The following is a 22,447-nucleotide window of genomic DNA, read 5'->3' as shown; positions in this document are numbered from 1 at the left end:
AACTGCAGTGCAGCTGTGCCCCAGCCCCTATAGCCAAGGGGTCCCAGTCCCCTCCCTTATAGCCTGGGTATATCTCTGCCCCAGCCCCTATAGCTGGGGGGGGGGTTCCCAGCCCCTGTAGCCGGGGGGTGCCAGTCCCTCCCCCATAGCCAGGGTATATCTCTGCCCCAGCCCCTATAGCTGGGGGGAGGGAGGGGGGGTTCCCAGCCCCTATAGCCAGAGTATATCTACACCCCAGTCCCTATAGCCGGGGGGTCCCAGCCCCCTCGCCTGTAGCCGGAGCCCGGCCGTGTCGCGGCCCCGCAGCCGGGGGGGGCCCAGTCCCTCCCCCGCAGCCGGCCGCCTCCCTGGGCGCGGGCCCCCCCGGCCGGGCCGGCCGCCTCCCGGGGGAGGGCGCTCGGCGGGCCGCGCTGCCGCCGCCAGCCAGCGCCATGTTCGGCGGCCGCGCGCCCTGCCCGCCGCCCGCCTGAGCTGCCCGGCGCCGCCCGGCCCGGCCCGGCCGCCCCCGCCGGTGAGTGCGGCGGCCCCGGCGCCGCCCCGCGTAGGCCGCGAAGCCGCGGCCTCGCTTTACCCGCGGGCGGGCAGCGGGGGGCGCCTGGGCGGCGGGGGAAACTGAGGCACCGGGCGGACCCCCCCCCCCCCCCCCCCCCGCCGTCCCGCGGCTCCGGCGGCGCCAGGCCTCCCCCGGCGCCATCCCCCGCCCGCCCAACCGCCCCGGGCCTCGGAGCCAGCGCCGCCGCCGGGGAGCGGCTCCCCGCGGGGCCCCGGAGCATCCTCGCCGCCAGGGCCGGGCGGGCGCCTTTGGCCTCGCTGCTCTTCCCTTCGGGCCGGGTTCGGGCCCCGCTCGGGCAGGAGGCCGCGGCGGCGGCGCTGGGCAGGAAGCAGCCGGAGCTGCTCAGCCGCGAGGTGACTTGCCCGGGGCCTGGGCTCCCGCAGCCGGGGAGGCCGGGGAGCGGCTCGGAGCGGCGGACGCAAGCACTGGGCCCCGCCGGTGAGTGCGCCGTGGCTTCGCGTGCCCGAGACGTCGCGTTACCCAGTGTCCCTCTTCGGTGACAGCCACCCTTCGTGCCCGAGACGTCGCGTTACCCAGTGTCCCTCTTCGGTGACAGCCACCCTTCGTGCCCAAGACGTCGCGTTACCCAGTGTCCCCCCCTTTGGTGACAGCCACCCTTCGTGTCCGAGACGTCGCGTTACCCAGTGTCCCCCCCTTTGCTGACAGCCGCCCTTCGTGCCCGAGACGTCGCGATACCCAGTGTCCCCCCCGGGTGACAGCCGCCCTTGGGTGGCTCCTCCGGGCCGCTGCTCTCTCCATGGAGCTGCTGCCTTGGGGACGGAGCATCGAAACGGGGAACATGTTAAATGTCCCTTGAGGTTCTCCACTTCAGCTGCTTTTGCAGCAGGTCTGTGCACGGCCCGGCTCCCGCGACCAACCGCACAGGCTTCCCACAGACTAAGGGAGCTTGATAAGCGCAAGCTGGAGATCTTCAAAAGTAGCAGCAATCATCTCTTTCTGTCTCTCGGGATGCTCCGAATTAGAAACAACTCTTGAGCAGGTCGCTGCGAACGGCAGCGGTTACCGTCCTGTTGTAGTCACAGGGGTTCAGCCTTCCCCGCGGGCTCGGTGTTAACCACAGCCGTCGTGTCAGCACTTGCAGAGAGCCAAGTGTGCTCTCGTGGCCGGTCGGGCTGAAGCAGGGGTTGTTTGCTTGCACGGGAGGACTGTGGTGCTGGGAAGAGGAGCGCTGGTCTGGGCTCTGCAAGGAAACCCCATGTGCCGGGTGTTGGTGGTGCGAGCAGGTACCGTGAGTGCTGGTTATCACCCAGCTGAGCACAAGGAGGGATAAACCAGAGCCGATTTACTTCCTCCCCTGAGTTCTCCTGCGGGAAGGGCAGTTATTGCATGTTCCTGTCATCTTACTCCCTTTGCGGAGCAAGTTTTGTGGGAGGGTGACAGAAAGCAGTAGAGTTAGCTCTCAAATTGTGGATGTTTTGCACATCTGCCATGCTCGGAGAAGGAGGAACGCTACCGGGGACTCCCTGGAGCAAGGTCACGTGTGGGCTAGGACCACTTCTGAGCTGGAGCCACCTGCTCCGCTGTCCTGCAGACACCCGCTTCCCGCATCCTCGGCCAGAGCTAGACGGGCTGCAGCCCAAGTGGTTGACACGAAGGGGACCAGGACGGGGGGGTTGGCTCGGCTCCTCTTCCTGAGGAAACCTCAGTGAAGCAGGGTGGAAATCCGTGTTGCAAAGCTTCGGTTGCACAGCTGAAAGGCTTTTTCCGTAGCGTCCGTCGCTCGGGGCTGGGTACTGCTCTCCTTTTTACCCAGCATAGAGCTGTGGTCAGTGCTACCTTTGAAGCAGGATTTTACCCTCAGAATCATGTATACTTCCTGCTGTGAGTTATAGTATATGCTTTTTATCTCTTTGCTCCATCTGAATTGGTGTTTTTTTATGTTGCTGGGAGCTATTGCTTATGGTTTTCATTTAAAAGGGTCCAGTGCAGTTTGGCTGTGTAAATATTGCAGCACGTATGGCTGGAAGGGACAACCTCCTGGTTTTGCAGGCAACTTCGTATTATCCAGAGAGAAATTACTGCGATTCACTCTAAAAGTAGGTTCACCGTTCCCACCGTTCCCCTTGGGAAGCTGTTCCAGAATCACACCTTACTGCTAAGGAGAAACCTTATTCTTATTTCCAGCCTAAATATATTAACGTCTAGTTCCCCTTGTCCGCCAGTGAATGTCAGGAAATACTTGAACACCTACAATTTGGGAGTCAATAAATTCTTTCTGCTTCACTTGCAGAATTTTCCTGAGAACCAAAAAAGCTTGAAATGGAAACAAATGCTGTGAAGTGTAAGCTGTAACTAATTAACCTGGACGCTGGATGTTTGACCTGCATTCTTTGTTTTAGTGCTTGCAGGAGTCATTAGTCACTCATACGATGGCACTTCTTGTAAACGTTGGGGAGGTGATCACTCAGGTCTTACGTGCCTGCCTTTTACAGCGAATTTAGTAAGCCTTGTTGTGCAAGGAGGGAGTACCCAAGAGGCGATTACTGTTGACCTTTTAGATCGTCCCTGGCCAACTTACTGGCAGCTGAGTTCTGGATTAAGGGCAATAGGACCCGGGTCCTGTCGCTGCCTAAGAGCCCTGTGGATCTTTTGCTCGAGGGAGTCGGATCACATTGTTGTGTGTGTGCAGGAATGGGATTCCCTTGGGATCTTTTGTGCTTCTTCCTGATCAGCTGCAGTGTACAATGAACTATTTCTCTGACTGTAACAGCTGGTTTGTTTTTTATTCCCGTTTGTAGCTTGGCTCCTTGGAGGAGGAAGGATGGCCCAGGAGACAAATCAAACCCAGGTTCCTCTGTTGTGTACCACGGGCTGTGGATTTTATGGCAGCCCCCGGACCAACGGGATGTGCTCCGTTTGCTATAAGGAATTTCTACAGAGACAACAGAGCAGTGACCGGATAAGCCCCCCAGGTAGAGGATTTTTGTCCGAGAAATCTATCTTAAATGGATGCCTGGATGCAAACTATGTTAAGAAGCTAGGATAGAGCATGGGCAGCCTGGTACTGTCCACCAGCAGATTTACTCCCTTCTGGAAGACTCAGGTCTTTGCCTTTTCGTGTAGACCCCAAGCCTCTAAATCAAATACCTGAGCCTTGGGGCTCTCCTGTTCCCTGTGAGGGATATTCTTCCCAATCCCAGCTGTTTGTGAAGCACTGTCCCAGGCAGCACCTTCCAGTAAACTGTGAAACTTCACTTGCTCTAACAGCGGCCCAGATCTTTAGCTATTACCTGCTCCTTGAGCTGTGTGGTGGTTGCTGGAGACTGTGACAAACCCTTCCAAACTAGTGAAATTTTGCTTGAGAAGAATTTGGCCTTTATGTTTGGGTAATTTTCTCATCTTAACAGGGTTGACGAGCAAAAGCAATGAAATAAAAGGTTTGGGTTTTGCAGCTAAACATAGCCAGCACATCACTGAGCTGAGAATCAGCTATGTATGCAGAAAGGATGCTCTTTCCATCATCAGCAGAATTTTCTCTTGCTGAGAGTCTGTGCAGATGCCCAGTGTACGGACACTGAGAAATGCCTTCTAGAGATCTTCCATGGCTTTGCTTGAATTACCCACTCAAAATGTATGTTAGGAACACAGCTCTTCCTGACAGAGGATTAATCAGAAAGAATTTGTCTAAAGATCCTGACTTAGATCCCCAGCTGCCACAAAACAACATGTTTCTATTGAAGCCAGTGCTTTTCAGCAGCTGTGGATCTGGTCCTTATACCTTGGAGGAGTTGCAGAGTAGCACTGGATTCAAGGTAAGTTGGTACCTGGAGCACCTTTATTTATACCGAGTGGAGAACGTTTATGCTGATGTGGAGTTTGCTTTATAATGCTGAGAAGGGGAGTCAAGAATGACAGAAGTGTCAGGGGGACTGAAGTAAGATTTTTGGCAAGTGTTTTAAAAAACACGGTAATGGAAGGTGCTTGGCATGAGCTTCCAGTAGCTCTGGTGAGTAAACACTAATCCATCAAAACCTAGGGAACTGGACAGACCTCCATAGATGAGGCCTTCAGTTCTCAGAAAGATGAGCAGCTGGTTTCAGAAGGATGTTCTCATCCTGCTACAAGGAGTCATTCCTGATCTAACGTAAGAATAGCTGCACCGGGGCACATGAAGGTCCATCCAGTCTCATGTCTTGTCCCTGTAGTGGCCTACCGCACAAGTTCAAAGGGGACAGTGTAAGAATAGGGGAGCTGTGATTGATCCCAGCCTGGGTGTGCCCTGCTTCTGGCAGGGAGCAGGAGGTTAAAGGCTGCTCAAAGTGCTCGGTTCTGCTTTCGCCATGGCTGTCAAGCAGCTGAGGAACTTGCTAACGTTTCGAAGAGTTCACCAAGATTGTGATCTTGTTTCCTGGCAGCCAATGGTCCCAACAACAGCCCTGTGGCTTCGGACTCAATTGCAGGGCCGTGCGCAGAGGGAGAGTCCACGCCTGAGGATGTGGAAGCCAGGTAGGGGCATAGTCTGTGGGTGGATTTAATGCCTTGGGACAAAATGCCCTCGTCCTTTGTATGGCCATGGAGTTCTGTAAAACAGGATGGGTCGGCATTCACAGTGACACTGGTTTAACTGGGGGCTTGAGATGTCCTTGCTTATGATGACTGCTGTGTGGAGTTAGGTACCAGAGGGTCAGCAGTAAATTAAAACTTGTAGTAAAATAAGTAGCGTCCTGGTTCTCCTATAGCCAGTGCACCTTGTTGGTGTGCGGTTTCGTTAGCTGTGTTAAACTGTTCAGCTTCAACCTGGTCCTAACGTACAGCACCTGGTGATGATCCAGTCTGGAAGCTACAAGAGCAGAATTGGAGACCTGAGTCATGTTTGTTAGGAAGGAAGATGCTCTCATTTTGCTCCACCACTGCATTACAGTCCTAATCATAGCTGTTGCCCTGGCCCTGGGCTTGCTTGCATGGGCTTTGTACTATTGCTTTGGCTTTGAGATGTAACTGGGTAGAAAAGGAAGCTGAGATCATCGCAAGTTTATTCCATTTATGTCTGTGGAGAACTTTGACCCCAAGTCTCAGGGGGAATTGGCCTGCTGTACTGCTGAGCTCCCTCCGAGTGTAATGAAATTAACCTTCTGGGCTGGAGATCTCTCCCACATAACTGATCACCAAAAGAAAATACTTGTGTTTGCTCTATGGTTTGTTTGTTTGTTGCAAATGCTCCCAGTGCTCAGACGCCTGTGACCCACCAGATGACGGCCATGAGCATATCCAGAGAAGAAAGCAGCAATGAGACAGAGAGATTCGTTAAGACAGAAGAAGCCTCATCAGCATCTTCCTCGTCAGGTAGACCGATTGGTTTGGTCTTTGTATGAGTCTAAATGACACGTAACAAGTCTGGTGTGAGCAGTAAGTAGAATACTGGCCAGTAACTCCGGGAAGGGTTGTTACCTACCAGCAATAAAGGTGCATCCAACGAGAGCTAAGGAGAAAACAGTCTGCCTGTTTCTGAAATAGGGAGGAGAGAAAATGCTGTGCCTGAAGGCAGGCCAATGGAGATTGCTTTGTGGGCTGAGAACTGAGTAGCTGCCAGCCCTCGACTATCTGGCAGGAGGATAATCTTCCATGACGCCTATCTTCGTTAATGGCAGAGAGCCCAGAGCATCCCACAGCCTGCTGCCTGGCTGTTGTTGGCTGCGTGCTGCGGTCCTGTGCCGTCTCTCTCGAGGGATGAGCGGAGCTGGATCCAGCATAGCCTCGGGAGAGGAGCTGGAACTCCCAAGCTCCGTTTGTGACAGTGCCGAGCGGCTTGCGTGGCGGCTGCTGGCCCGCCTGTCGCCCCGGGGGATCTGGGGCATATCTGCCCTTGGGGGGAAGCGTTAACATCGTCATTTAGTTTGCAAAGTGGATTCCGTGAAGGGACAGAGGAGTACGGGTGTCGTTGCCCAGCAGGACACGTCCTCCAGCTGATCAGTTGCAGGGTGAGACTTGGTGTTGCAGTGGAGTTGTAACCAAGTGACACTCTGCACTGGAGACACCCTCCCCTAGCTGTAACTCAGTTTGCTTGTGTACAAACCTAAAAAACCAGGGTTGTTAGTTGCTAAAAAGCAGGCTTCAGTCACTGACTTGACTGTGAGGTTTGGGTTTGGTAATCGCTTGCTGGCAAGCCCAGGAGACAACTTGCAACAGGCAGGTGGGAGTGACTGTCTGGTGAAAGAGAGACTTGGAAGAGCCTGCCGCTCTCTTCGGATTGCCTGTGGGTTTTCTAGAAAGTTGTTCAGGGTCACATCCACAAAGCTGTTTCTGCATCTGACTGCTCGTCTCCTTAGCCTGCTTTTCAGAGCGGTGTGCGTTGCAGGTGTGTATCTTCTGGCAATTGGGGCCCCTCTCTCCTGTTGACTTCTCTAACCTGCTTAGGGGCTGTTGGAAATCCTGCTAAGCACCAGTGACCTTTAACAATCTGGCTTTCGGAGCTCAGTTTTCCTTCTGGTAGATTAGAGACAGTGATGAGTATCTGTGTAAAGCATTCGGAGACCTACATATGAGGAACACTTACATAAGAGTCAACAAAAATAATTACTAGTACTTCTTATAAGGGGTTAACTTTACAAAGATTAACTCCAGGCTCAGATGTGCAATTGAGTTGCTGTACAGCAGCCAAGCTGTACTGACGATCCAGATGCATGCTTAACCTATGACAAGCGCCAGGTAATTCTCCTTAGCATCACGTTACCTTACATATGCTGTAGCTAAACCTTACTAACTCCTTGGTTTCTCTGAGCCTTGCACTTAGGGAATTGAAACAGAGAGAGACTTTGAGGCTGTGTGAGGTGTAGATCTCTATCTGTGGAGCAAGACAAATCTCATACCTTGGTGTGATGTGTTCAGGTTGTTAACTTTGGGGGCTAGGGCGGTGTGCTGCTATGTGCACACGCAGGTGTCTGTCTGGCTTGGACTCAGAATCAGTAGGGCCTCAAGCAGCTGTTGGAATAAAGCTAATATGTTGCTTAACTTATCAAGAAGAATAACAGAGCTCTTGTCTCTGTTTCAGGTACCCTCCTTGAAATATCCCAGAACACAGCCGAGGACAAGATGGCTTCAGAAAAGATGAAACAGAAGAAGAACCGCTGCTTCACTTGCCGGAAGAAGATAGGGTTAACTGGTAAGATCCCAACTGTGGTGAAAATTGCCTGCAATCGAAGTAGCTTGGTTTCTTAGTCCTGCAAACAGATCACCTGGTGTTGTGATACTACCTGGGTTCATGGGGTTGGCATGGGTGAGTGTTTGGAGGTAGCCCTGCAAAGAGTACCTTGCTTCTGCAAGAAATGCTGCTTCAGGGGAGGCGGAAGGTGAGACTCCGATCTTTGAACAGTCCTGCCCTAGGCAGTAATATGGGGAATTTGATGCTTATCATGAGTTTGCCTGCCAGCCCTTGTATTCAAAATTGCACCCGTGGATGGGGCAGTGCCTCTTGGGTTACTTCTGCTGCTTGGCAAAAGGTGTTTGTAGAAGCAAAGGCAACAATGAACACGGTATTGATCTAATTTTGCTCCTGTTGAAGTCAGTGATAAAACTTTCGTAATAGTGGCGTGAACTAAGTTAGACCAAAACTGAAAATCCCACTCCAAGACTCATTCCATTTGTTAAAGTTGCTGGACTTCTGCCATTAACTTTGAGAGCAGGATCAGACCCTCAGTGTTGAGCCTGTAGAGCTGAAAAGTGAGAGGTGCTGAGACGTTGTGTCAGGTGACTGGTGTCAATGGGAAAAGTGGCCCTGAAAAGGAAATTCATGAAGCAGTTAACTTGGCTGTGTTTTGTTAATAAAAACATCATCCCCCTATATTGACTCTGGCGTTTAGTTTTTCCCTGGAAAAACTTAACCCTCGAGCTGCGCGGGTCACACTGTTCTAGCAGAGCGCTCTCCTCTTTAGCCTACTTAGCGCATTCAGCAGCCAGCAATTGCACATGTGTTTCTGTTTCATCGATGGAAGCTGCTTTGGCAGAGTCCGGCCCACAAGGTTTGTCCAGCACGGCACTGTGCAGACCGAGCTTGCCTGGAGATTTTAGGGCGCTGTTATAGATAGATGCAGGTTGATAAGCCTGGAATGGCAGGAAGGCAGTGTGCTCTGCGCCCAGCCTTCGGCTCTGTAGGAAGGGTGCTGTTTTCTTTGATGGGTGCTTAAGAGCTTCAAGTGAAGAATCTCCTCTTTAAGAATCAACTTGCAAACAACTCCCATGACTTCAGAACATTTAGGATAAAACTGCTTTTCCCAGATGGGTAAATTGGCACCTCACAGCAATGCGTGTGCAGCCGTTACAGCCTGTAGATGTTGTAGGACAGAGCATGCTCCACTGGGGGTAAGATGGGGAGCCAGTCTGCCATCCTGCAGCAAATCCCTTTCCTTCTCCGTGTCTCAGTTTCCCCGTGTCTTATGATAATGGTAGCACTTCTCAACAGCATCGTTTCCAAGTGAAGTGATAACTTAGGCATTTCTGAGCCCCTAGAAGCTTGAAAGCGGTGCTAATGAGGTGAAGGTTTTGCTGCTGGTCGGTCAGCTTTCTAATTGCTGCTGTCGTGATGCCTCGGGAGTCAGGCTGGCTTGGAGGGCTTAGCTCCAGCTCAGGCTACCCACTTGCTGCTGCCAGCGCCTGGGAGCCTGGTCTGGATTAGAAATCTCTTGCTCTGTCATCTCTGGTGATCATGTCCTTATCTCTAGGGAATGTGAAGAACAGCTGCTCTCGAGCGCTTTTCCCACTGCCGTGACAGCTGGGCCTGCTGCAGAGAACACGTGCACTTGTGACAGTTTCCCTGAGAGCAGCTAAGCCCGAGGAAACCTAAGAGCTACCCAAAATCTTGCCCCCCACTCAAAGACTCACTTCCACCCATCCCAGCCAACGGGCCCCTCTCGCTAGTCTGATCTTCTCTTTCTGCATTGGTGGGGTTTCATGGCCTAGCAGGGAACAGTCTGGGCTCTGCCGCCTTCCCATCCTGCTGGACAGAGACTAACGTGGCTTTGTCTCTTTGCCGTTCTTCCCTTCAGGCTTTGACTGCCGCTGCGGGAACCTGTTCTGTGCCGTGCACCGGTACTCGGACATGCACGCCTGCCCCTACGACTACAAGGCAGAAGCAGCTGAGAAAATCCGCAAGGAGAACCCCATCATCGTAGCTGAGAAGATCCAAAAGTTGTGAAGGAGGCTGAGCAGCTCGAACCACAGCCACGTGGCCTGGTGCTCCTCCCCTTCCTCCCAGCCTTCCTCCTCTTCCTCCCAACCCCGTCAATGGCCTGATGGTGCCTCCAGCAGCAGACGTGAATCTACACCCAGAGATGGAGAATCCTCACAGCTCTTCGGCAGAGATTTGGGGCTCCTTCTCTCCCTTCCTCTCTGTCCTACAGCTGCTGCTCAGTCGATCCATTTTTGACCAACTTCCAAAAGGAGAAGGGATGGTCACTGCTCCACCCACCGCCAGAGCGGAGACCTTTGGACTTGTCTTCCAACAGGGCGGTTTGCGCAGCGCGGGCGGCAGGGCTCCGCCGGGCAGCCTGTCCGTGCGGCCGGCGGCTCTGCCTTCTGCAAACCTCCCGGGCCTAGCCAGCGTCCCGAGCTGTCCCCATGCTTGTTCCCTCTGCCCCGTTGTCTGGGGCAGATGCAGAAACGGGAGCCGAGGAGTCCCGGCGGCGAGTCTACCCTCTGCTCCGCCTGAGGCGTCCCATCTCGGATGCAGGAAAGGGGATTCGGTAGTTTTAACGCCCCAAATACCCCCCGCTTCCCTTTGAGAAGCTGTTGGAGCAGTTGGATCGTCAAGCAGCGGAGCACTGACAGCAACGTTCCTCTGTGGCTCGCGGTGGCACAGACCCGCTCAGCCGCAAGTCGGGACCTTTAAGAAAGCACCACCGCGTGCCTCCCGCCTCTCGCCGCGGGGCCTGCTCCTTCCGCGGACGTGGCTGGCCCGAGGGCCACCCTCGCACCAGCCTCCTGGGGCTTTGAACGCTCCCCCCTCGCCCCCCACGTAACCGCTGGCCCCTTCCCAAGCGAGGCCGGGTGGAACGGGGCCGGAGCCGGCGCTCGGGCGGCCTCTCCTCTCCCCTTCACTCCCCACCTTCTGCCTTACGTGATTCTTTCTGATCAGGGTTGCGCACGAGGCTTAGACCAGCAAACCTCTAACCTTCCCTGCCCGCGCGCGAGTCCCGGAGACCCGTTTCCCCCGCCGCAGACCTCGCTGATATTCAGCGGGAGTCCCTCTTTCCTACGAGCGTGTTTACTCCGGAAGCGCAGAGGCTCCTGGGGTGCACCGAAAGCCAAGCGGGGGGCTCTGGGGTCCACAAAAAGGCACACAGAGGGTCTGGGGCTCTTTGGTCTTGTTCCTAAGCCTAGCTTTGGCTGCGGGCTGAGCCTTGGAGAAGACCCTCAGCAGCAGCAGCCCGGTTGGATAAATAGCAAGGGAAAAAGCTTTTTGCAGCCTCCCCCTTCTTTTTGCAGCCCCGCAGCAGCAGGAGCTCCAGGCTTCGCGTCTCGCCTAACCCTCGGCTCAGCCCTAACCGCAGCCTGGGGGAAAAGGGTCTCGGGGAGAAACCTTCTGGCAGGGCTCGGGTCTCCCCCTGCGCCCCCCCGGCTTTTCCTGGGCTTCCCTCCGGGCTCTTCTCCCCGGGACGCCCGGCAGCGAGGCCGCGATGGCTCGCGCTCACCAGCACAGAGCTCCGGATGGGTCCCAGGAGAAAACAGCAGCCTCTGCCCCACTTTTAACCATCCCACGTGTTTTAAGCGTTTCCTTCGCTATCAGCTCGTGTCGCGGCCGCAGAGAGCTGTTAACGCGCGGGGCCGAAGCATCGGCATCAGGAAAGCGGTGCGCGAAGTTCGCGGGCTGGCGGGGAGGGACGGGGGGGCGACTTGTGCCGCCAGCCGCTCCTCCGCCGCCTCCCGTTCTATTTTTCTTAGTACGAAACCAGATCTGTAAATATTAATATATTCTAGTTTGCTTGGATGCTGTGGATGGTTCTTTACGGGCACGGAGGATTCCTGGACCGGTGCCGGTCTTCGGGGTGTGGAGAAGGGGGGATTTCTGCCCTAAATGAGCCCAGGCGTCCTGGCTGTGCCCTGCTTCGGCCAAGGCGTGCTCCGTGCCTCAGTTTCCCCCCTGCTAACAGGGAGCTGGTCCGGAGCTGGACTCGTCCCCCTGCGCCCCACGGCGTCCCCCCGGCACGCAGCCTTCTCCAAGGAGGGCGGCCGCTGCGGGGAAGCAACCGTGCAGCCTTGGGAAGGCGCCAGCCCTGCAGGGAGCAGCCCCGCAGCCCGGCAGCGTGCACAGCCCGCAAGTGGCTGGGGGGGGGGGCATTGCAGCCCCCCAGCAGCATGCACAGCCTGTGAGGGAGGGGCGAGGGGTGCATGCAGGGCACCCAGGGGATGCAGTGCAGCCCTGGGAGCACGCGGGTCCTGTGAGTGGGTGCAGTGCAGCCCCCGGAGCATGCAGGGTCCAGGAGGGCAGAGAGCGGGTGCAATGCAGCCCCGGGAGCATGCAGGGTCCACAAGGGTAGCGAGCGGGTGCAATGCAGCCCCGGGAGCACGCAGGGCCCGCAAGGGCAGGGAGCGGGTGCAATGCAGCCCCGGGAGCACACGGGGTCTGTGGAGGCAGGGAGCGGGTGCAATGCAGCCCTGGGAGCACGCAGGGGCTGTGAGGGCAGGGAGTGGGTGCAATGCAGCCCCAGGAGCATGCAGGGTCCATGAGGGCAGGGAGTGGGTGCAATGCAGCCCGGGACCATGCAGGGTCCACGAGGGCAGTGAGCAGGTGCAATGCAGCCCTGGGAGCACACGGGGTCTGTGGAGGCAGGGAGTGGGTACAATGCAGCCCCAGGAGCACGCAGGGCCTGCGAGCAGCTGCAATGCAGCCCCTAGAGCATGCAGGGTCCATGAGGGCAGAGAGCGGGTGCAATGCAGCCCCTAGAGCATGCAGGGTCCATGAGGGCAGGGAGCGGGTGCAATGCAGCCCCGGGAGCACGCAGGGTCCATGAGGGCAGGGAGCGGGTGCAATGCAGCCCCGGGAGCACGCAGGGTCCATGAGGGCAGGGAGCGGGTGCAATGCAGCCCCGGGAGCACGCAGGGTCCATGAGGGCAGGGAGCGGGTGCAATGCAGCCCCGGGAGCACGCAGGGTCCATGAGGGCAGGGAGCGGGTGCAATGCAGCCCCGGGAGCACGCAGGGTCCATGAGGGCAGGGAGCGGGTGCAGTGCAGCCCCGGGCGCAGGCAGCACGCGGGGGAGGCGGCAGCGCAGCGGCGGGCGCTGGGCGCGCGGGCGGGCGGCGCGGGGCGGGGCGGGGCGGGGGCGTCACTTCCCGCGCGCGGCGGCGGCGTGGGCGGGGCCGGGGCGGGGCGGGACGCGCAGCAGCAGGAGCAGCGCCGCCGCCGCCATGCAGGGCCGCCCCCGGCTCGGCGGCCCGCAGCGGCCGCCCGCCCCGCAGCGAGCCCCGAGCGGGGGCCGAGCCCGGCCCGGCCGGCGCCGAGCCCAGCCGCCAGCCCGCGCCGCAGCATGTCCGGGTAATGGGGGGCCCGGGCGCACCGGTGCTGGGCGGTGTGTGGGGCCGGGGGGGTCGGAGCGTGTGTGGGGCTGGGGTCAGAGCGTGTGTGGGGCTGGGCGCCCCTGTTGGGGGGCTGGGGGGGGACTCAGTCTGTGTGTGTGGTGGTGGGGGGCCTGGGGTCACGCTCTGCTTGTAGGTTTGGGTCCCTGTGTGGGGCTGGGCGCCCCCTCGGTGGGGTGTGTGGGCTTGGGGGGGGGTCTGTGTGGGGCTGGGGTCAGTGTGCGTGTGTGGGGCTGGGTGCCCCCATTGGTAGGGTGTGGGGGGCTGGGGGGGGGTCTGTGTGGGGCTGGGGTCAGTGTGCGTGTGTGGGGCTGGGTGCCCCCATTGGTAGGGTGTGGGGGGCTGGGGGGGGGTCCTGTGTGGGGCTGGCCACCCCCATCGGTGGGATATGTGGGGCTGGGGTCAGTGTGCATGTGTGGGGCTGGGTGCCCGCCTCGGTGGGGTGTGTGGGGCTGGGGTCAGTGTGTGTGGGGGGGGGCTGGGTGCCCCCATCGGTGGGGTGTGTGGGGCTTGGGGGGGGTGGTCTGTGTGGGGCTGGAGTCAGTGTGTGTGTGTTTGTGCGTGGGGGCCTGGACCCAGACCCACGCTCTGCATGTGGGGCCGGCGTCAGGGTGCCAGGGGCCCTGGCCACCCCTGTCAGTGGGGCATGTGGGGCTGGGGTCAGCGTGCAAGGGGCTCTGGATGCCCCCGTATTTGGGGCCGGGGGGGGGGGTCTGTGTGGGGGGTAGACCTGGACCCAGACCCATGCTCTGCGTTTGGGACCAGGGTCAGGGTGCGAGGGGCCCTGACCACCCCCCTCGGTGGGGCGCGTGGGGCCGGGGTCAGGGTGCGAGGGTCCCTGGCCACCCCCCTCGGCGGGGCGCGTGGGGCCGGGGTCAGGGTGCGAGGGGCCCTGGCCACCCACCTCGGTGGGGCGCGTGGGGCCGGGGTCAGGATGCGAGGGGCCCTGGCCACCCCCCTCGGTGGGGTGCGTGGGGCTGGGGTCTGCGTGCGCATATGGACCCCTGCAATGGGGTGAGTGTGCGGGGGGCTGGACGCAACCTGGTGCACCCATGGGTCTGCGTGTGGATGAGGCTGGGTGGGCGGTGTGGGGCCAGACCCCCACGTGTGGGGCTGGAGGCTGATGGCTCGGCACCCCGGGGTGGCTCCCGGCCAGTGCAGGGCTCCGCGGGCAGGTGCCTGACCGGCCCCACAGCCCCCGTCCGGTGCCTCCCCCCGCGCCACTGCCACGAGGAGCCGGGTGAGCCGGGAGCATCCCACCATCGACGTGCCCACGACACGACCCGGGGACTCTGGGCCGCACCGGGTTGTCACTGGCCTCGAGGAAACCCAAATTCAGCCCCAAAAAAGGGGGGGCTGCAGCCGGGCCGGGGCACGTGCGTCTGTCCGGGAGCGGGGGGCGAATCCGTTTCTCCTGGAGAGAAATATTTCCATGCGTGCCTTCCCCTTCAGGCCGGCCGTGCAGGCCTCTCTCCCTCCACCCTTTCCTCCTCTTTTCCAGCCCTTCGGAAGCAGATGGAGTGAATTCCTCGGGGTGTGGGCTGGCTTGACATTCCTCAGCAGCGAGGCTGTGCCCAAACTTGCCGAAAATAGTTGCTTTTTCCTCCCCCCCTCGCCTTGCTTTTTTGGGGGCGGGGGTCTGCGTTCCAGCCGCCAGCGCGTGCCGCGAGCCCGCGGGGGCCGTGGGGGTGCCGCGTCCTCCGTAGCCCCGACCGGGCAGGCGGGCGCCCGCGAGGAGTCCCGCGCCCGCCGTCCTCGCTTCCCCGGCGGGGGCCCGTGCGAGGACGCTGCGAGCCTCCGCGGGGGTTGCGGCGGGGGGGTTGTGCGCGCGCGTGTGTGTGCCTGGAGAGCGTTGCACGGCGCCGGGGGTTGGTTTTCGGATGGGGGAGCGCGTGGGCGGGCGTGCGTGGGCTCCGCGTGGGTTCGAGCGGTGGGTGCGCGTTGGGGGGGGGAAGATGCTGCCCCCCAGCCTCGGCGGGGGATGCGCTGCGCGTGTCGCGGCGTGCGCGTTTGCCCGGGGAAGGAGCCACGAGCCGCGCAATTCGGCGGAGAGGGCACGCGGCTCTGTTCGGGCAGGGCGCGCTCGTCCCCGCTGTGCGTCACGCCTGCGGCACGCTCTGATGCCGCGCTCGTCACGCTCGCCGCGACTGTGCCGCGAGCACCTGGCGAGCTTGGGAGGGAGCCCGCGAAGCTCCCTCACCGTCTGTCTGACCTCTCGGTTGCAGGCCACCGCCGCCGTTAGCGCGCAGACGGACGGCAGCCGCCGCAGCCCGCGGGAGACCGCCGGCTGCCCCGCTCCGCTGGCAGCCGTGACGAGGGCGGGCGGAGGACGGGGGCTCTCCCGGGCCGTTGCCGCTCGCCGACTGCCCGATTCGGATCCTCGCTTGCTCCGAGCGCGGCTCGGTTTGGTGCTGAAGCTGCCGTCATGAACGGGCTGTCGGTCAGCCAGCTCTGCTGCCTCTTCTGCTGCCCTCCCTGTCCCAGCCGCATCGCGGCCAAGCTGGCCTTCCTGCCCCCGGAGCCCACGTACGCCATGGTGCCCGAGCCCGAGGCCGTGGGCAGCACCAGCACCGGCTCCCTGCGAGGAGGCGCCGTGGGACGCTGGAAGCTGCACTTGACGGACCGGGCCGATTTCCAGTACACCCAGCGGGAGCTGGACAACATCGAGGTGTTCATCACCAAGAGCGGCCGAGGGAACCGCGTCGGCTGCATGTACGTCCGCTGCGTGCCGGGCGCCAGGTGAGTCACGGGCGGACGTGCCGGCCTGGCACCGCCGTGGGTTTGCTGCCAGCCGCCGGGGATGCTGCGCCGAACCCCCGGGCGCGGTGCCATCCTGCCCCCTCCTCCGCTTCAGCTGATGGCCACCCCCCTGCCCTGGCCTGACCCTGCACTAAATCCGGTGCCTCGCTGGAGGAGCCGGCCTCGTGTGGGGATTTAGAGGCGTCCTGCGGCGCGGGGGAGCGCGGGGCCCGGCTGTCAGACCCCGTTTGGCTTGTGGCTGGAGTCGGGAATGGGATTAAACAGGCGGAGGGAGGAGGGTGAGGTGAAGCCGAAGGCTAGGGCCTTGGGTTCCCTCTGCCATCCCTCCCCTCCTCCGGGCACGATGGTCCCTGTGACCATAAAACGGGAAGAACCTGATTTGCAGCTATTGCGGAGGGAGTCACGGGTATTTACCCGACGTCACGGACCCTCCGCACCTGCCAAGCAGCTATTTATGGCGGCCCAGCAGCAGCCCCTGCGTCTGCCTGGCCCTGGAGCTCCCGCCCGGCCGGCACTGCGCCGTGGCCGTTCGTTCTGCGCCATCGCGGTGGCCTCCGAGACCTGTGCCGAGTTTGGTGTCCCGTGACGCTGGGCCTCGTGCCTGAGGGTCCCGGGCTGGCCCTTTCCTAGGGGAACATGTCTCCCTCTAGGAAGGAGAGTGGGATGCTTTGCCCGGAGCCTCCAGGAATTTGTGGCAGCTTCCCAGGATCTGCTGGGACAGCTGGAGCGGGGTAGCCGGGGTGTGGGACGGAGACCCTCTCGCGGCTGTCTGCGCCCCGGGCGCCGGGCGCGAGGGGCTGGCGTGGGGACGTGAGGGAACTCGGCAGCTGCTCCCTGAGCCGGTGGCACAGCTGGGAGGCTCCACGCGGCCGCCCTTGGCACCACGGCCTAAATACATCTGTTCCTTTCCGCCGGGGGCCCGGGGCAGGCGTCTGGGAGCAAAGCGAGCCCGGGCTGGGCCGGTGATTAGTTGGGTGTCCTCGTGGCGTCAGCAGAGTCGCAGCCGCCTTTGGGAGGCTGAGGTGTGGTGAGAGGTCACGTTGGAGCCGGCTTTAGTCTTCCAAAGCTCTTGGCACCTTGGCTGACCCCAGGCACGGGTGTCCTCCCGTCTCCTGGAGCACGGGTGGAGGCAGAGATCTCCACGTGGGACGATGCAGCCGTTGTGTTGCAGCCCAGAAGCGGCACTCGTTTGGGCATCTCCCCTCTGCTCGCCACGGGCTCTGAGGCCACGGGGCAGAGCGGGGACAGGCGGGCAAGGTGGGACCGTTACCTCGCAGGGGTCTGGAGAGCTGCGTTGCAGCCACAGGCCACCTGAGAGGAGCGTCTGCCCCCCTGCCCACGTGTCGTGGGTCCCCGGAGAGAGGAAAGCGGCGACGGGACTGCTCGGTGTGCACATCCGCCCACCCGCAGCCCCGAGGCTCGGCGCTGGCCCCGGTCCCAGTCTGCCCACGGAAATGGTGGCTTACGCGCAAGCTGCAGGGCTGGAAAGAAGGGCCTGGGCTGGGGGAGATGGAGCTCTCCCAAGCCCTGGGGCATCTAATCTCACTTGCCTGTTGGCTGCAATCTGTCCTCCCTGCCACCACCGTCCTGCTCCGGGAAGTGCCTCCTTCGTGGCAGTTTGTCTGTCCAGCAGGGCTCTTTAACGGCCAGTGGCTCCCCCAGCACCTGGGTGTCTGGGATCCATCCAGGTGCCACCTCAACCTACATCTTGTGGGGTTTCCTCAACATGTCCTTGTCCCTGGCCTGCTTCCCTGCCCCTTTCCCTTTCCCCCTCCCAGCTCAGCTGGATCTGTTTTCATGGGTGAGGTTTGGTGGGTGCTGGTGACCCAGAGCAAAGCCCCCACCAGTGCTCTAGGATCGGGGTGGAGGCCTGCACACACGGGCTTGAATGAGCAAAATGCCTCGTTTCTGGGGGTCTCCAAGCCCTCTGTCAACGCAATTAAGCTCAGTTTAAAGTATTTTTAACTTTCAGCCCCTGGATGAAGGGCTTGGATTCCCGCAAGCACTCTGGCTGTTGGCATGGTTGGAAGATGCAGAGCAAAACTGGAGTTTGTTGCTTTTGATTTATCAAAAGGCGGGAGAGAAGCCTTCGATACGGCTTTTGGGACACCCTGCTCTCACCCCACTTCCCTCCCTGTGTTGTCTCACCCCCGAGCCTGGCAGCACCATCCAGGTACCTTGTCCCTCCACGGTGCCCTCTTGGGCTACCTCTGGCCGGGTCCCGGCAATCGTGACAGTATTGCCGTAAGAAACGGAGGCACGTAGCTACCTGGCTGAGCCACGGCCACTGGTGACAGCAGGGCGTCCGGGCTGGGGCATCCGACCTCTCCGCAGACATCTCACAGGAGCTCAGCAGGGAGTGGGTCCTTCCCTTCCTCTGGCAAAAGGGAGCTAAGCTTTCATCAGAGTGTTATTCATGTTAATTTTTATGATTAACATTGTTTTTTTCCCCCCCTTATGGTGGAAATTTCTTGCCTTGTCGTTCCCACAATTCACTTCTCTCCCAACGTCTGGCGTCTTGCCAGACACAGGAGAGCGAAAAATTCACTGTCAGAATTTTTACTGAAAATCCCCATCGGGCAAATGGCCCCGAATCCTGAGCTTTCTACCAAAAATAGACTCAAAAACTTCAGTGGAATAATCCTGCCTTTCAGCTGCCTCTGTTTCTGCCGGTAGTGAGCTCCTGACTTTGATAACCGCGGTGTGGCCAGGGAGGACCCTGCTTATCTCCCCTCGTGCAGGGTTTCCTCTTAGCCGTCCTCCCCCGTAGAGAGGGGAGGGTTGGTCCCCAGGAGAGGAAGAAGCCGTGGTCTGTTAGGGGAGTTGAGCAGAGGGGAGCAGGAGCATTTTCTGGCCAGTGGTTGACATTTGGGGGGAATTGATGCAGTGAGGATGGTCTGGGCATCTCTGGGGCGGGACCAGGTTGTTGCAAGGATCTTCTTTGGTGGCTAGAGGTGTGTTGGCCCTTTGGCTTTCAGCCTCCGAAGAGGACGTCCTAGGCTGCCGCTGTCCTGTCCAGGGACTCCTCCTGCCCCGGCTGGCCTGGTCTAGCACTGCCCGGGCGTGTTGGGTCCTTGCGCCGCGCGCTGCTCGCCCCAGCTTGCTCCCCAGGGCTGGGCAGCAACATGATGCCTTGGCAGAGTCCTTGATTAACCCCCGTCCCGTGCGCGTCTCTCCCCGCAGGTTCACAGTGCTCTTCTCCCACGGCAACGCCGTGGACCTGGGGCAGATGAGCAGTTTCTACATAGGGCTGGGCACGCGCATCAACTGCAACATCTTCTCCTACGACTACTCAGGCTACGGCGTGAGCACGGGCAAGCCCTCGGAGAAGAACCTCTACTCCGACATCGACGCCGCTTGGCAGGCGCTGCGCACGCGGTGAGCCGGGCGCCGGGCTGGGGAGGGCGGGACGGAGCGGGGGCCGGCAGTTGGATCTCCGGCCGTGGGAGATGTGGGTGCAGCACGCGGCGTGTTTGTGCGGTGCGTCTCCAGCACGTACGCGCTCTGTCCTCGGAGCACGTGGGTGGTGCGTGGTGGCTGTCTGTCCCCGAGGTGTCCCTGGCGCGTGTGGAGGTGCGTGGTGTTGCGTGCCGTTGCTCTCGGTCGTCGCGGCTCTGCCCAGGCCCCTCTGGGAGCTGCGTGCCCCCGCGGGTGCCTTAGGAGCGGAGAGCCGTGGGGGAAGGGAGGCCGCGTACGCCCGTCGCCAGGAAAACCCTGGAGGCAGGCGCTCTGGAAAACAGGAAATCTCCCCGAGAGGGGCCCGGGCCGCTCGTAACAGGAAGGGGTGGCCGGAAAGCCCTGGAGGACTCGGAGGGGACCGGGAGGTGCGGGGACGCTGGGTGGGGGAGAGCTGCTGGGGGGTACAGCCCTGCTCCGAGTCACAGCTTGAGCCCTGGGAGGACGTGAGCCCCCAGGCAGCCCACAGCACCGGTGAGGCTTTCTGCACGCCTGGCGTAAAGGGGGTCTGCTCCGATCAGGGATGGGGCTGTGTCTGGGCTGGGGACTTCAAGCCTGGAAGTGGGAGCTGGCCCACTTTCCCCGTTCCTGCTAGCCCTGGTGGGAACGGGCCCCCTCCACCTCCCACGACGTGGTTTCCCTGAGGTCCGCGCGGTGTTCGAGGGAGCCATGTGCAGCGGGCAGGGCTCAATTAGCCCTAATTGCTCCAGCATTAGCAGGCAGGCAGGATCCAGGGCAACTAGGTTGGACCCAGCTTTGAGTGATGCCACAGCCCCATCCCTGTACAGCTCGGTGCCGGAGTTCGGACCCGTCTGACCTGACCACCCGCCCGTGCGGCTCGTTCTCTGCGGCGCACAGTGGCCAAAGCAGGGTGACGCTGCTACCCGGTGCTTGGGCACTGACCTGCCCTCTCATTTCTTCTCCCAGGTACGGGATCAGCCCGGAGAACATCATTTTGTATGGACAAAGCATCGGCACGGTGCCCACGGTGGATTTGGCCTCCCGCTACGAGTGCGCGGCGATTGTGCTCCACTCCCCACTCACCTCTGGCATGAGAGTCGCCTTCCCTGAGACCAAGAAGACCTACTGCTTCGATGCCTTCCCCAAGTGAGTGGCCTGGGGAAAGGGGATGGGGACGAGGACAACGCTGGAGGGGCAGTGCCCAGACCAGCTCGATCTGAGACCCCAGTCCTGGCAGGGGGCCGCACCAGAGGGTTGTGGTGAAAAATGGGACCCTGTGGAGCTGTTTCCCGTGGCAGGCCTGAATGTGCCCATCGGGATCCTCCTGCTTTGCACTTGGTCCCCTCTGGAGGATCAACAACCTTCCCCAGGATCACCATGCCCTGTCCCAGGGGTCACATCATGTCACATCCCCCGGTGGCATTGCCTGCTGGCCATCCTGTCCCAACATCTTTGCGTGTTGACCTCGGGGTTGTCCAAGTGGCCCCTTGTTGGGTACCACAAGTCCAGGTGGCCCCGGGCCCACTTTCTCTCCCAAGGGCAGTTTCTCAGGCTTTTGTCCCCTCGAGGGTGGCACAGGCAGTGCCTCCCCGTGGTGGCACGGAAGGGGGATGTGGAGTGGGACGAGTGCGGTGGGATGAGCTCCTGCTTCACCTTTGCCCTGCAGCCAGGCCGGCGGGGCCTGAGGACCGGTCCCTGAGCCGGAAGCCGTGGCTGGGAGTCACCAGCCCACGCTCCGCATCCAGCTGGCCTCGCTTGGCCTCTGTATCCCGGGGCCTTTGGGGCCGGCCTGAGAACAGACTTGCTTTCGCTCCTCAAAGCCAAGCGTGCTTGATCCCGATGCGGGGAGGGCCCGGCCTCGCGCTGTCCCAGAGCGGTTTCCGTCGGCCCCTGCGGAGGTCCCGCGGGGCTGTCGTCGCTGCTGTCTGGTCCTCATCTGTCACGCGGCAGGGGAATGTCCTGGAGCTCAGCCTTGGCAGAAGCTCCTCCTGTCCCTGCGCTGTGATCAAAGGGCGTTTCCTGCTCCCTTTTCCGGAGGGGGATGTTTTGGGGTGGGGGAGGAGGAATAGGGGTGCCTTGCTCTCCGTATTTACCCCCTGTCTCATCTCTCCCCACCCACCTCCTTGGCAGCATCGAGAAGATCTCCAAAATCACCTCTCCCGTCCTCATCATCCATGGCACGGAGGACGAAGTCATCGACTTCTCCCATGGCCTGGCGCTCTTCGAACGCTGCCCCAAGGCCGTGGAGCCGCTGTGGGTGGATGGGGCCGGGCACAATGACATTGAACTCTACAGCCAGTACCTCGAGCGCCTTCGGAAATTCATCTCCCAGGAGCTGGCCAGCCAACGCAACTGAGCCCCGGGGAGGGGACGGGGTGGGGGAGGGAAGGGGGTTCCTGTGCGTTTCTGTCCTCTCCCCCCTCACACACACACACTCCCTGCTGCTGGAGGCGGAATGAGTTTGTACGGCCTCAGCTCCAGCCCAGGCCGACGGCCTCGGAAGAGATGAGGATGCCCTTCAGTGCATGGTGCGTTTTCTCTTTGATGCGAGCGCAGCTCTCCTGGTCCGCGTCGGCCCTCCTCTCCGCTGGACCCGGACGCTGCTCGGACCACTGGCCAGGCTGGCAAGACAGCAGCTCCCTCCTTTCCCCTGCAGCAGGGAAGAGAAAGACATGAGCCCTCTCTCTTGATGGTCAGTCCTGGGCTTTGGACACGTCCTCGTCCCCTCTCCAAAAAATGAGCCCCTGAATTCATCCTGGCTGGTCTGACTATAGCAATAAGGCGACTGGAGAGGGACTGGGCTGGGGGGCAGCGGCCGGCTGGGGGTCCTGTCCCTCTCCCAGGCATGGCTGCATGGCGTTTGCCCCCACCGTGGGACAGAGGAGGTGGCAGTCCCTGCTCGGGATGAAGCTTTTCTGGTGTTGGGGCTGGTGGTGGTGGGGTGCCTGGTGTTTGCCCCGGGGCTGGGGGCAGAGCCGTGTCCCGAGGGGGAGTTTGGGGGCAGGCGGAGGAGGTGCCAGCACCTGCCTCCCTGCCTCTCCTCCCTGCGGCCTGGCCCTGCTCCACCTTCCCGGCAGCCTCCCCATGTTGAGGCCACCCTCTTCGCAGCTCCCTCGTCCCGCTGGCTCTCGTGGTTCGTTTGGGAAAGGGGATGAGGAAACCAGGCAGCGAATAAAGAGCTGAGATTTAA

The 22,447-nt window shown here is 60.7% G+C and overlaps 2 protein-coding genes across 3 annotated transcripts; both read left to right on the top strand.

The window, feature by feature from the left end:
• Window positions 1–380: 380 nt before the first annotated feature.
• LOC112989833 (AN1-type zinc finger protein 5-like) lies at window positions 381–11,492 on the top strand. 2 transcript variants are annotated; one of them, XM_064497258.1, is made up of 6 exons: window positions 381–511; window positions 3,313–3,486; window positions 4,930–5,020; window positions 5,739–5,857; window positions 7,563–7,673; window positions 9,553–11,492. In XM_064497258.1, exons 2-6 carry the CDS (start codon window positions 3,336–3,338, stop codon window positions 9,699–9,701), a joined length of 621 nt encoding a protein of 206 aa, XP_064353328.1. In that variant the 5' UTR covers window positions 381–511; window positions 3,313–3,335; the 3' UTR covers window positions 9,702–11,492. The 2 variants fall into 2 exon arrangements, with proteins under 2 accessions (XP_064353328.1, XP_064353327.1); XM_064497257.1 differs by lacking the exon at window positions 381–511 and adding an exon at window positions 533–991.
• A 1,364-nt stretch (window positions 11,493–12,856) lies between these two features.
• Window positions 12,857–22,447, top strand: ABHD17A (abhydrolase domain containing 17A, depalmitoylase). Its single transcript, XM_064497220.1, has 5 exons — window positions 12,857–13,039; window positions 15,306–15,819; window positions 19,024–19,218; window positions 20,224–20,403; window positions 21,388–22,447. The coding sequence occupies exons 2-5, from the start codon at window positions 15,506–15,508 to the stop codon at window positions 21,611–21,613; spliced, it is 915 nt and encodes a 304-aa protein (XP_064353290.1). The 5' UTR covers window positions 12,857–13,039; window positions 15,306–15,505; the 3' UTR covers window positions 21,614–22,447.

Source organism: Dromaius novaehollandiae, chromosome 25, assembly GCF_036370855.1.
Source record: "Dromaius novaehollandiae isolate bDroNov1 chromosome 25, bDroNov1.hap1, whole genome shotgun sequence".
NCBI classification, from domain to species: domain Eukaryota; kingdom Metazoa; phylum Chordata; class Aves; order Casuariiformes; family Dromaiidae; genus Dromaius; species Dromaius novaehollandiae.
This window is presented reverse-complemented; position numbering and strand designations above follow the sequence as displayed.

What these genes read in the sequence shown, in the direction of transcription:
- LOC112989833 (XM_064497258.1), top strand. Translation starts at nt 3,336, where the DNA reads ATGGCCCAGGAGACAAATCAAACCCAGGTTCCTCTGTTGTGTACCACG. An exon ending in TGACCGGATAAGCCCCCCAG is followed by an intron (nt 3,487 to 4,929) that starts GTAGAGGATTTT and finishes GTTTCCTGGCAG; the next exon opens with CCAATGGTCCCAACAACAGC. An exon ending in GAAGAAGATAGGGTTAACTG is followed by an intron (nt 7,674 to 9,552) that starts GTAAGATCCCAA and finishes TCTTCCCTTCAG; the next exon opens with GCTTTGACTGCCGCTGCGGG.
- ABHD17A (XM_064497220.1), top strand. Translation starts at nt 15,506, where the DNA reads ATGAACGGGCTGTCGGTCAGCCAGCTCTGCTGCCTCTTCTGCTGCCCT. An exon ending in CGCTGCGTGCCGGGCGCCAG is followed by an intron (nt 15,820 to 19,023) that starts GTGAGTCACGGG and finishes CTCTCCCCGCAG; the next exon opens with GTTCACAGTGCTCTTCTCCC. An exon ending in TGCTTCGATGCCTTCCCCAA is followed by an intron (nt 20,404 to 21,387) that starts GTGAGTGGCCTG and finishes CCTCCTTGGCAG; the next exon opens with CATCGAGAAGATCTCCAAAA.